The sequence below is a fragment of the Chlorocebus sabaeus genome, chromosome 28, assembly GCF_047675955.1.
Source record: "Chlorocebus sabaeus isolate Y175 chromosome 28, mChlSab1.0.hap1, whole genome shotgun sequence".
Taxonomy (NCBI): Eukaryota; Metazoa; Chordata; class Mammalia; order Primates; family Cercopithecidae; genus Chlorocebus; species Chlorocebus sabaeus.
In genome coordinates this window covers 12,434,271-12,445,697 of record NC_132931.1, presented here as the reverse complement: position 1 = coordinate 12,445,697, position 11,427 = coordinate 12,434,271, and the positions used below count along the sequence as shown (strand labels likewise).

Below are 11,427 nucleotides of genomic sequence, written 5' to 3'. Positions count from 1 at the left end.
AGAAATTAAGCCAATGTAGCGCAGACGCTCGGTAGGGGGGCGGGACCCGGCCGGCACTGAGGAGGTTGGTAAAATAGGGGCGTGGTCTCCCTTGGGGGCGTGGCGATCCTGTTCAAAAGGAGGGGCCTGGGTGGAATCCAGCCTATGGCAATTGAGAAGCCAGATTAAAGGGGTTACTACGAGTCTGGTCCGAAACCCGTCCAATGGAGGGGGAGATTGAGGGTTGCGAGGTTGGGGCCTGGGTGGGGGCGGGGCTAAAGCGGGCCGTACGCGTGCCCAAGCCCACGTGACGGGGCAGCACGCCTGAGAACTTGAGGCCACACGAGGCTGTGGAGCGGCGTAACTCAAACGTGGCGCGCACCAGCTCGCACACTCCCAAGCCTCGCGATAGCTACTGGCCCTGGGCGAGCCGTAGGGATTGCGCTTGCGCACAGCTTGTTTCGTGCCTTCCCGCGCTTTTCTGAACTCTTTCGCCACCGGAAGGGCAGCGGCGGGCGAGTGTGCGGAAGGTGGGATGGCGAGAGACACCCGAGGGACCTGAGGTGGGGGTCCTTCCCTGAACCCTGCTTCGCCAGAAGTCACTCTTCCAGGCTCTGACAGTGAGGTTTCTCCTTGACACAAGAACACACCGTCTCGCGCGCGACCCTCCCGGCCCTGATACTAGGAGCCTTCCTGGGCTGTGCCCCCAATGGCCTCTGCCACAGAGCCCGAGAATCCCCTCCCCAGGCCTCCAAAGACTGAGAGTCCACTCTCCTAAGCGCTTGGAAGGCTCCTCATCCCGAAGCCGGTTACCCCGGGGGCAGTCGTAGATATTTTTACCTTCTGGAAAAATAGAAAACGCGCACCTGCCTTTACTCCTTTTGCTTTTCCAGCTGTATTCTCATGGCGCTTCCACCCCCAAATCCTTAAGAGCCTCCCATTCCATTCCAGGTGGAATCAGGTGCTAGTCCTCTGGAAACATAAGCCTGGGGTCTTTCTGTATTTTTTTTTTCTTATTTCTTTATTGGTTTAATTTTATTTCATTTTTTAAAACCTGTAAGTTCCCTTGCAGCAGGCAGTTTATAGTTCTGAAGCCTCCAGAGAGGGGTGTGTCGGAAGCTGCCTTTCTGTTTGCCTTGCTTGGCTTTTTTTTAATTTAATTTTTTTTTTTTTTTTTTTTTTTTTTTTAGAGACAGGGCCTTGCTATGTGGCTCAGGCTGGTCTTGAACTCCTGGGCCCAAGCGATGCTCCCGCTTCGTCCAACCAAAGTACTGGGATTATAGGCGGGAGCCACCGTACACCACGCCTCGGCTTTTGGAAAGCAATTCCAAACTCACTGCCGAGTTTCTGGGGCCTTGGTGTCTGTAATCCCTTGGTGCTTTAGGGCCACTCTTTGTCTTATTTATTTGTCATTACTATTTTTTGAGACAGAGTCTTGCTCTCTTGTCCAGGCTGGAGTGCATGGTGCAGTCATAGCTCACTGCAGCCTCGACCTCCTGGGCTCAGGTGATCATCCCGCCTCATTCTCTGCAGTAGCTGGGACTACAGGTGCACCACCACGCCTGGCTAGTTGTTTTGTTTTGTTTTGTTTTGTTTCGTAGAGACAGGGTCTTGCTATGTTGCCCAGGCTGATTTCGAACTGTTGGGGTCAGGCAGTCCTCCTGCTTCAGCCGCTCAAAGTGCTAGGATTCCAGGTTTGAGCCACCGTGGGCGCCTTGCCTTTTTTTTTTTTTTTAAACCTATGAGTTAAATTCCCTTGCAGCAGGCAGTTTACACTTCTGAAGCCTCTAGAGAGGGCTGTGTCTGAAGCTGCCCTGGTGTGTGACTTTGCTCGGATTTTTTTTTTGGGGGGGACGCATCTCATGTTGCCAAGTCTGGTCTCAAACTGCTGGGCTCAAGCAGTCCTCCTGCCTCAGCCTCATGAGTAGCTGGGACCACAGGTGTGCGCCACCACACGTAGCTAGTTTTTGCTTATTTTTTGTAGAGATGGGGTCTTGCTATGTTGCCCAGGCTGGTCTTGAACTACTGGGCTCAAGCAGTCCTCCCACCTCAGCTGCCTAAAGTTCTGGGATTATAGGTATGATCTACTGCACCCAGCGTGCTTTTTCTCTTTTCTTTTTTTTTAAAGAAAAAAACCTATGAGTTACATTTACTTGCAACAGGCAGTTTGCACTTCCACAGCCTCTAGAGAGATGTGTCTGAAGCTGCCCTGGTGTGTGACTTCCTCAGCTGTTGGAGAGCAACTCCAAACCCGCTGGCCAGTTTCTGGGGTGTTGTCCTTAATCCCTTGATGCCTTAGGTCAGCTCTTTGTCTTATTTATTTTGAGATGGAGTTTAGCTCTTGTTGCCCAGGCTAGAGTGCAATGGCACAATCTCAGCTCACTGCAACTTCTGCCTTCTATGTTCAAGCGATTCTCCTGCCTCAGCCTCCCGAGTAGCTGGGATTACAGGTATATGCCATCACACCCGGCTAATTTTGTATTTTTAGTAGAGACAGGGTTTCTCCATGTTGGTCAGGCTGGTCTCGAGCCCCCGACCTCAGGTGATCTGCCTGCCTCGGTCTGCCAAAGTGCTGGAGTTACAGGCATGAGTCACCGTGCCCAGCCATTTTTCTTATTTATTATTACTTTTTTTTTTTTCTTTTTTTTTTTGGGACAGGGTCTTGCTCTGTCACCCAGGCTGGCGTACAGTGGTGCGATCATAGCTCACTGTAGCCTTGAACTTCTGGACTCAAGCAGTCCTCCCACCTCAGCCTCCTGAATAGCTGAATACAGGCATGCGCTACCACACCTGACTATTATTATTATTTTTTGTAGAAATGGGGTCTTGCTGTATTGCCCAGGCTGGTCTTGAACTCCTGGGCTCAAGCCATCCTGCTGCCTCGGCCTCCCAAAGTGCTGGGATTATAGGCATGAGCCATGGTGCCCAGCCTTTGTCTTAGTTTTTGGTCCCCCTCACCCAACCCCAGAGTTCTAGAACCATTCCCTTGGAAAGAAGGGGACTGGTCAGGGCTGGGGATGGAGAAGTGCTGTGATAGGAGCCCTTTCTTATATTTCTTTCTTTCTCCAGCTGGATCGCCATACCTACCCTGCAGTCCTCATCGTCCTGGCCCCGTAGCTCCTCTCCAAGCATGTCCTCCCCACTGCAAAGAGCTGCAGGAGGTGCCAAGACGGCCTTGTCTGCGTCTTCTAGTTCCTCTGCCAGTCTACCCTTTGATGACAGGGACTCAAACCATACATCAGAGGGGTAAGTAGATGTTGCATTGTGCAGCCACTTCCTGTGCCTGTCGCAGCCTTCTCCCTCTCGTTTCCCCACATTGATGATAATATGCGTGGGGCTGTGTGAAAACACCAGAAGTGCTATAGTCGTTCAGCACAGTGACACCCTCCCTCCAGTTCTAGGTGTTTTTTTTTTTTTTTTTGGTGGTCCTAGGTGTTAGGTGTTGTAGACATCAAAATAGTAGTACATCCTGCCTTTTTTTTTTTTTTTTTTTTTTTGGAGACGGAGTCTTGCCCTGTTGCTCAGGCTGGAGTGCAGTGGCGTGATCTCGGCTCACTGCAACCTCTGCCTCCCGGATTCAAGCACATCCTATTTTTAATCCATTATCCATCTTGTCTAAACCTCTCTTAAACACATTTCTGTGTTCAGCATGTACAACCCCTGGTGGGGGCTGAGAGGTGGCAGATGGGGGAGTAAAGAGTTCTTTATTTGTTGCCTGGCAAATTGTATATACTTTTTAGCCGGTGTCCCGTAGTTCTCCTACTTGAGGATTTTGTAAACAGGTCTGTGTATCTTTATTTATTACCATATATGAGTTTATTCTGTGTAGGTTATAATGATATATCTTGGTTTTTTATGTTTTCAGAAGGAAAAAAGCTAATTTCATATAGATCTGCTTTATCCCTTGGTTGTTTTAATTGACTTTCTCTGAATCATTTCTGTTTCTGTCAGTGCTACTGTGGGGGACCAGATTATATCAATGTTATAAACTTGAATTGATAAGACATGTGGTTTATGTTTCAAGGGGGTGAAATTTAGGTACATATTACTCTTCTGTTTATGGTTGAGTGATAGATGACTTCCTGAGCCATGATTATTTTTCTCTACGAAGAGCAGTGATCTCTACCTGCTAAGTGAGTATCATTTGATTCTCTTATTCGGAGAGAAGACTAGGAAGGGTTGTCCTTCCCCTGCCTCATTTCCTCATTCTTCGTCTCCATTGCTTTCACATGAAAGTTTTCCTTTAAGACTTCGTCTCAGCCGGGTTAGTGGCTCAAGCTTGTAATCCTAACACTTTGGAGGCTGAGGCGGGTGGATCACCTGAGGTCAGGAGTTTGAGACCAGCCTGGCCAACATGAAACACCTGTAATCCCAGCTACTCGGAGGCTGAGGTAGGAGAATCGCTTGAACCTGGGAGGTGGAGTTTGCAGTGAGCCGAGATCACGCCATTGCACTCTAGCCTGGGTGACAAGAGTGAAACTCCGTCTCAAAAAAAAAAAAGATTTTGTCCCAACTTCCTAGTAATAATAAGCTCATTTTTTCTTAAAATCCAAATATGTTTTTCTCATGGAGATGGGGTGCGGTGAGAGACAGAGAAACTATAATTCATTAGCCTTTTATATGGAGGGAATAGGATGGTTGTATTTAAAGAGAACCATATTTTCTCACAGGAATAGTGACTCTTTGTTAGCTGATGAAGGCAGTGACTTTGAAGATAGCTTGAATCGCAATGTGAAGAAGAGAGCAGCAAAACGACCACCGAAAGCAACGCCGGTGAGTCAGCCAGTTTTCTTTTGTTTTTGAATCTTGTGGGGGAAGCAGCCCAGCTACTCAGGAGGCTGAGGCAGGAGAATGAAGCCAGAGGGCGGAGCTTGCAGTGTGCCAAGATCATGCCACTGCACTCCAGCCTGGGCGACAGAGCAAGACTTTGTCTCAAAAAAAAAAAAGAAAACCTAAAAGAGGTTCAGGTGATATGATTCATAAAAGGACAAGATTTACCAAGTATTAAGGGACAGAAATAGGAAGAAGAGAAATTTCGAAGGTAAAAGAATAAGAGAAAAGGATGTTAGGATGTAGAGATACAGGAAAGGGACTCAAGAACTTTTTTTTTTTCTCCTAGGGAAAAAAGTTAATAAATTTCATAATAGTATAAAAATCAACTATTTCAGGATTGAGTCTAACTCAGATTCTGCTGTGGAATTGGCAGCTTAAGCCTACTTGTGTGATAATGATGAAACCAAGTGTTAATGTCACTTTTACCTTTTTTTCATATTTCTGATCTCTTTATACGTATCAGGTGGCAAAACATCCAAAGAAAGGGTCCCGAGTGGTACATCGTCATAGCCGGAAACAGTCAGAGCCACCAGCCAATGATCTTTTCATTGCTGTGAAAGCCGCCAAAAGTGACATGCAGGTAAAGCAGTGTCTTCTGTTGATACCATCTCACTTTTTGTAAGGTGGTAAGGACAAGTGTCTACAAACTTGATTTGATACGAACATTTTAATGAGTATAACATATCAAAAAAGATAAGATTATAGGGTGAATCCTTGGAGTGATAGGAAGGTAACCTTGAATGAGAGAGCGTGTTCTTTTCTTTTTTTTTTTTTGAGACACAATCTCTTTCCATCCCCCAGGCTGGAATGCAGTGGCACAGTCTCTGCTTACTGGGTTCAAGCAATTCTCATGCCTCAGGTTCCCAAGTAGCTGGGATTACAGGTGCATGCCACCATGCCCAGCTAATTTTTGTGTTTTTAGTAGAGATGGGGTTTCGCCATGTTGGCCAGGCTGGTCTTGAACTCCTGACCTCAGGTGATCCGCCTACCTTGGCCTCCCAAAGTGCTGGAATTACAGGCATGAGCCACTGCACCCAGCTTTGAGAGAGCATGTTCTTTTCTTAAAGGTATCACAGGAGTGATTACGCCTTTATTGATTGATGGAGCAGATGAGGAGAGGCATTGCATGACATAGGAAGGAAGTTTGGATGTGGGTGGCACCTTGTTCGCCCATGTTATTTTTTAGCTCCATCTTGACAATTGTACTTAATTATTTTTTCCCTCTCCCTGTTTCTTTTTTTATAATTTTATTGAAATTCTAATATCCAAAAGTGTACAAAGCTTATATGTAGTTTAAAAAATAAAAATGATCACCCAGATCTCTAGCCCCAGCTCAAGAAATGAAACCTTAATAGTGCTGTAGAGATCCTTTGTGTACCTTCTTTCTACCCTACCTCAGTCTCCTTATTAACCGTCGGTAGACACTAGAGTGAATTTTGTGTTAATCTTTCTCATCTTTCATTATAGTGCTACCACTATGAATGTGTTTTTTAATTATGTAAATGAATCCATTATTCAGGCTTCTGTGATTTAATTATTTCAGTTAACATTGTTTGAGATTTATACACATTAATGTGTAGTTTTATAGTTTCTGGGAAAATATTTAAATTTTCAAACATACAGAATTTTGCTAGTTATATTTTCGTTATTTGATTTCTAACTTTATTGCGTTGTAGTCAGAGAATGTAGTGTTTGAAATTTATGTAGGGGCTGAGCACAGTGGCTCACACCTGTAATCCCAGCACTTGGGGAGGCTGAGGCAGACAGATCACTTGAGGCCAGGAGTTCGAGACCAGCCTGGCCAACATGGTGAAACCCTGTCTCTACTAAAAATACAAAAATGAGCTGTGTGTGGTGGCATTTGTCTATAATCCCAGCCACTTGGGAGGCTGAGGCATGATAATTGCTTGAACCCGGGAGGCAGAGGTTGCAGTGAGCTGAGATTGTGCCATGGCACTCCAGCCTGGGTGACAGAGTGAGACTCTGTCTCAAAAAAAAAAAAAAAAGAAAAGAAAAGAAAAGAAATTTATGGAGACTTAGCCTTATGGCCTAGTATTGAGTTGGTACTTTCATTTTATCTTTTCTGTTTCTTTTTCCCCCTTTGTTTGCTTTCCTTTGGATTTCTTATCTTCTACAAGGACCTGAGCACATTTTAATTCCAGTTGTCTTTTTCATCTTACATGCAGTTGTACAGTGTGTTAGTTTTTTTTTTGAGACAGAGTCCTACTCTGTTGCCAGGCTGGAGTGCAGTGACGCAATCTTGGCTCACTGCAACCTCTGCCTCCTGGGTTCATGCGATTCTCCTGCCTCAGCCTCCCTAGTAGCTGGGATTACAGGCGCATGCCACCGCGCCCAACTAATTTTTGCAGAGACGGGGTTTCACCATGTTGGCCGGGATGGTCTTGATTTCTTGACCTCATGATCTGTCTGCCTTGGCCTTCCAAAGTACTGGGATTACAGGTGTGAGTCACCGCGCCCGGCCTTTTATTTCAGCCCATTCTCCCCCTCTATTATTTTTAAAATTTTATTACACGTAGTCATTTTGTAATCTATGGTAGATTATTATCTAAAGATCTTTGTGAATATAATTCTGTCAGTGCCTTGTTTCTTTGTATGTTTTACTAGGTTTTATTGTGAGCCACTCATTTTCCCTGGAGTTCTTATGTGTTGGAATTCTTTGGGGCCTAGGTCAAAGGTGGGTTTTTTTTTTTTTTTTTTTTTGAGACAGAGTCTGGCTCTGTCGCCCAGGCTGGAGTGCAGTGGCCGGATCTCAGCTCACTGCAAGCTCCGCCTCCCGGGTTTACGTCATTCTCCTGCCTCAGCCTCCCGAGTAGCTGGGACTACAGGCGCCGCCACCACGCCCGGCTAGTTTTTTGTATTTTTTAGTAGAGACGGGGTTTCACCGTGTTAGCCAGGATGGTCTCGATCTCCTGACCTCGTGATCCGCCCGTCTCGGCCTCCCAAAGTGCTGGGATTACAGGCTTGAGCCACCGCGCCCGGCCAAAGGTGGGTTTTTTGTTTTTTTGTTTTTTTTTTATCTTGAGATGGAGGCTCACACTGTCGCCCAGGCTGGAGTGCAGTGGCGTGATCTCCACTCACTGCAAGCTCCGCCTCCCGGATTTGCGCCATTCTCCTGCCTCAGCCTCCTGAGTAGCTGGGACTGCAGGCGCCTGCTACCGCGCCCGGCTAATTTTTTGTATTTTTTTTTAATTTTTTTAGTAGAGACGGGGTTTCACCGTATTAGCCAGGATGGTCTCGATCTCCTGACCTTATGATCCGCCTGCCTCGGCCTCCCAAAGTGCTGGGATTACAGGCATAAGCCAACACGCCTGGCCAAAGGTGGGTTTTTAAGAGAGGATCCTGCTTTTGCTTTGACAGTTGCCTCGGGACACTCCTGAATCACTTTCTTTTTTTTTTTTTTTTGAGACAGGGTTTCATTCTTTCTAGGCTGAAATGCAGTAGTGTTATCACAGCTCCCTGCTGATTCGACCTCCCTCAGTGGGGAGGTGGTGATCCTCCCACCTCAGCCTCTCTCATAGTTGGTACTATAGGCATGTGCCACCATTCCTGACTAATTATTCTGTTTTTGGTAGACCAGCCTGGGCAACGTGAGTTTTACTTTACTTGGGTTACTGCTTCCAGCCTGAATCACTTTTAATTATCTGAATGACTATTCCGGGCTGAGTGTGGTGGCTCATGCCTGTAATCCCAGCATTTTGGGACGCTAAGGTGGACCTTACTTGAAGTCAGAAGTTCGAGACCAGCCTGGCCAATATGGTGAAACCCTGTCTCTACTAAAAATAGAAAAATTAGCCATTAGCCAGGCATGGTGGCACACACCTGTAATCCCAGCTACTTGGGAGGCTGAAGCAGGAGAATTGCTTGAACCTGGGAGCTGGAGGTTGTAGTGAGCTGAGATCATGCCATTGCACTCCAGTTTGGGCTACAGAGTGAGACTCTGTCCCCCCCCAAAAAAAAAGAAAAGAAGGCCGGGCGCAGTGGCTCACGCCTGTAATCCCAGCACTTTGGGAGGCCGAGGCGGGCGGATCACAAGGTCAGGAGATCGAGACCATGGTGAAACCCCGTCTCTACTAAAAATAGAAAAAATTAGCCGGGCGCAGTGGCGGGCACCTGTAGTCCCAGCTAGTCGGGAGGCTGAGGCAGGAGAATGGCGTGAACCCGGGAGGCGGAGCTTGCAGTGAGCCGAGATTGCACCACTGCACTCCAGCCTGGGCAACAGAGCGAGACTCCGTCTCAAAAAAAAAAAAAAAAAAAAAGAAAAGAAAAGATTATTCTGATCATGTATGTGATGTGAATTTTGACTGTAAATCCAGATCTGAGGGCTCACTATGGTTATGAATTCTTAAAGAGAATTATTTTTTTTTCCTCCACTGCACCCTCAGGTCATAACAAGCTAGTTTTCTTGCTGTCCCTATCTGCCCTGTAGGTTTAGTGTTCAGTCTCACTTCCTTGAGGATGTGACTTTTTGCAGGACCCAGCTTTATTTAGGTGCCTCCTCTTTGACTACTGGTCTTGGAAAAAGCTTAGGCTCTATCTCCTGTGCTCTGCATTCCATGCAGCCATCTGGATACAAAGTCAGGGTCCCCAGGGATTAATGAAACTTTTAGGGCAAAAGTCAGTTTGCTTACCTCCCAGGGTTGCTACTTAGACCTCATTTTTGACCTGTATGAAATATTACCTTTCATTCTAGTTCGCCAGTACATTGTGAAAGATGTTTTAAATGTTTTACAGAAGTTTAGATGGTTCAACTGGGAAGATCATATGGGATTTCTGTTCTGTCATGTTGCCAGAAATAGAAGTCATCTACATTTTTTTTTCCTAGTCTTTGGTAGATGAGTGGCTGGATAGCTACAAGCAAGACCAGGATGCAGGATTTCTGGAGCTTGTTAACTTTTTCATCCGATCTTGTGGATGTAAAGGTGAGGAAACTACTCCCTCTTTCTAATTCCCAGCCTTTTGTTCCTATGTCATGAAATTCTTTCTCCATTTATATAAGTAGGATTAGACATTTCCTAAATAAAGGAAGATGGTAAAGCATTAGAAAAGTTTTACTTATTTAGGCTGGGCACTGTGACTCACACCTGTAATCCCAGCACTTTGGGAAGCTGAGGTGGGTGAATCACTTGAGGTCAGGAGTTTAATACCAGCCTGGGCAACATGGTGAAACCCTACTAAAATACAAAAAAATTATCTGGGTATGGTGGCTCATGCCTGTAGAATTGCTTGAACCCAGGAGGTGGAGGTTATGGTGAGCTGGGATAGCGCCACTGCACTCCAGCCTGGCGACAGAGCCAGACTGTCTTCGGAAAAAAAAGAGAAAAATTTCACTTATTTAACTAATTTTTTTTAATTGATAAATACGGGAAGTGATCTAGTAGGGAACCATGTTGGTTAGAGGCAAGACACTTTGGGGAAAAACAAGTAATCATGCTTATGTTATGGCACAAATTTGAAGACACCCTTTAGTCTTTCTAGATGCAATAATCTGTTATTTTCGCACTCTTTATTTCCCAGCTACTTTGCCCATATTTCTCCTCTGTAGCTGTGGTACCCCCAGAACTCTTATTGTCATGGCTTAATTTATTGGGACAGATGGTTTCAGTCACGTTGTATTATATAAGAAATCAGCACCTGGCTTAGTTTTATTGCTCTCTTTGTTTTTTTTATTTTGTTTTGTTTTTTTGTTTTTGTGTTTTTTTTTTGAGGCAGAGTCTCACTCTATTGCCCAGGCTGGAGTACAGTGGCACAACCTTGGCTCACTGCAACCTCTACATCCTGGGTTTAAGCGATTCTTGTGCTTCAGCCTCCCAAGTAGCTGGGATTACAGGCGTGTGCCACCAAACGCGGCTAATGATTGCATTTTTAGTAGAGACGGGGTTTCACCAGGCTGGTCTTGAACTCCTGACCTCAGATGATCCACCTGCCTCGGCCTCCCAAAGTCTTGGGATTACAGGTGTGAGCCATCGCATCCAGCCTATTTTTTTTGTTTTGTTTTGTTTTGTTTTGTTGTTGTTGTTGATGTTTTTGGCACAGTTTTTCACTGCTTGATTCCTTTTTTTTTTTTGAGATGGAGTCTCACTCTGTCACCCAGGCTGGAGTGCAGGTTGTTTTTTTTTTTTTTTTTTTTTTTTTTTTAAACAAATCCTGCCTCAGGTTTATTTGTACAAATAGTGCAGGAGGACACCAGTCCTTCTGTCCTCACGCTGGAGACAGAGATCTCTACTCTGAAGCCTTTGTACAACCTGGGGCACCTTTGGGAGCCTGAGCTGGAACTGAAGCTGGAGCTGCAGCCTGGGCCTTCATTTGATCCTTGGCCTTTGGCTGGCACATCCTGAGCCCCTTGGCATTGTGGGCACAAGCATGCTTCTCAAGCTTGGGGTGGGCAGTGTAGGCAAGTGGGCTTAACTTCCTTGGGCTTTATGAGAGGCTTGATAGCCTCGGCATGTGCACTTGTGGTCCTGGCATTGTTGCCCTGCATCATCTTTTTTTTTTTTTTTTTTTTTTTTTTTGAGACAGAGTCTCACTCTGTTGGCAGACTGGAGTGCAGTAGTGCAATCTCAGCTCACTATAACCTCCGCCTACCGGGTTCAAGTG

The 11,427-nt window shown here is 45.9% G+C and overlaps 1 protein-coding gene across 7 annotated transcripts in view; it reads left to right on the top strand.

The window, feature by feature from the left end:
- Positions 1–268: 268 nt before the first annotated feature.
- Positions 269–11,427, top strand: part of STAG3 (STAG3 cohesin complex component) — a 45,510-nt gene continuing 34,351 nt past the window's right edge. For 2 of the 7 annotated variants that reach the window (XM_073012747.1, XM_073012745.1), the window contains exons 1-5: positions 269–542; positions 3,049–3,225; positions 4,650–4,752; positions 5,276–5,392; positions 9,656–9,752. In XM_073012747.1, the coding sequence (XP_072868848.1) occupies positions 3,110–3,225; positions 4,650–4,752; positions 5,276–5,392; positions 9,656–9,752 (433 nt within the window). In that variant the 5' untranslated portion in view covers positions 269–542; positions 3,049–3,109. Of the gene's footprint in view, positions 543–3,048; positions 3,226–3,678; positions 3,762–4,649; positions 4,753–5,275; positions 5,393–9,655; positions 9,753–11,427 lie in introns of those variants that run through there. The other 5 variants (XM_008018578.3, XM_008018577.3, XM_073012746.1 and 2 more) reach the window with 4 other exon arrangements.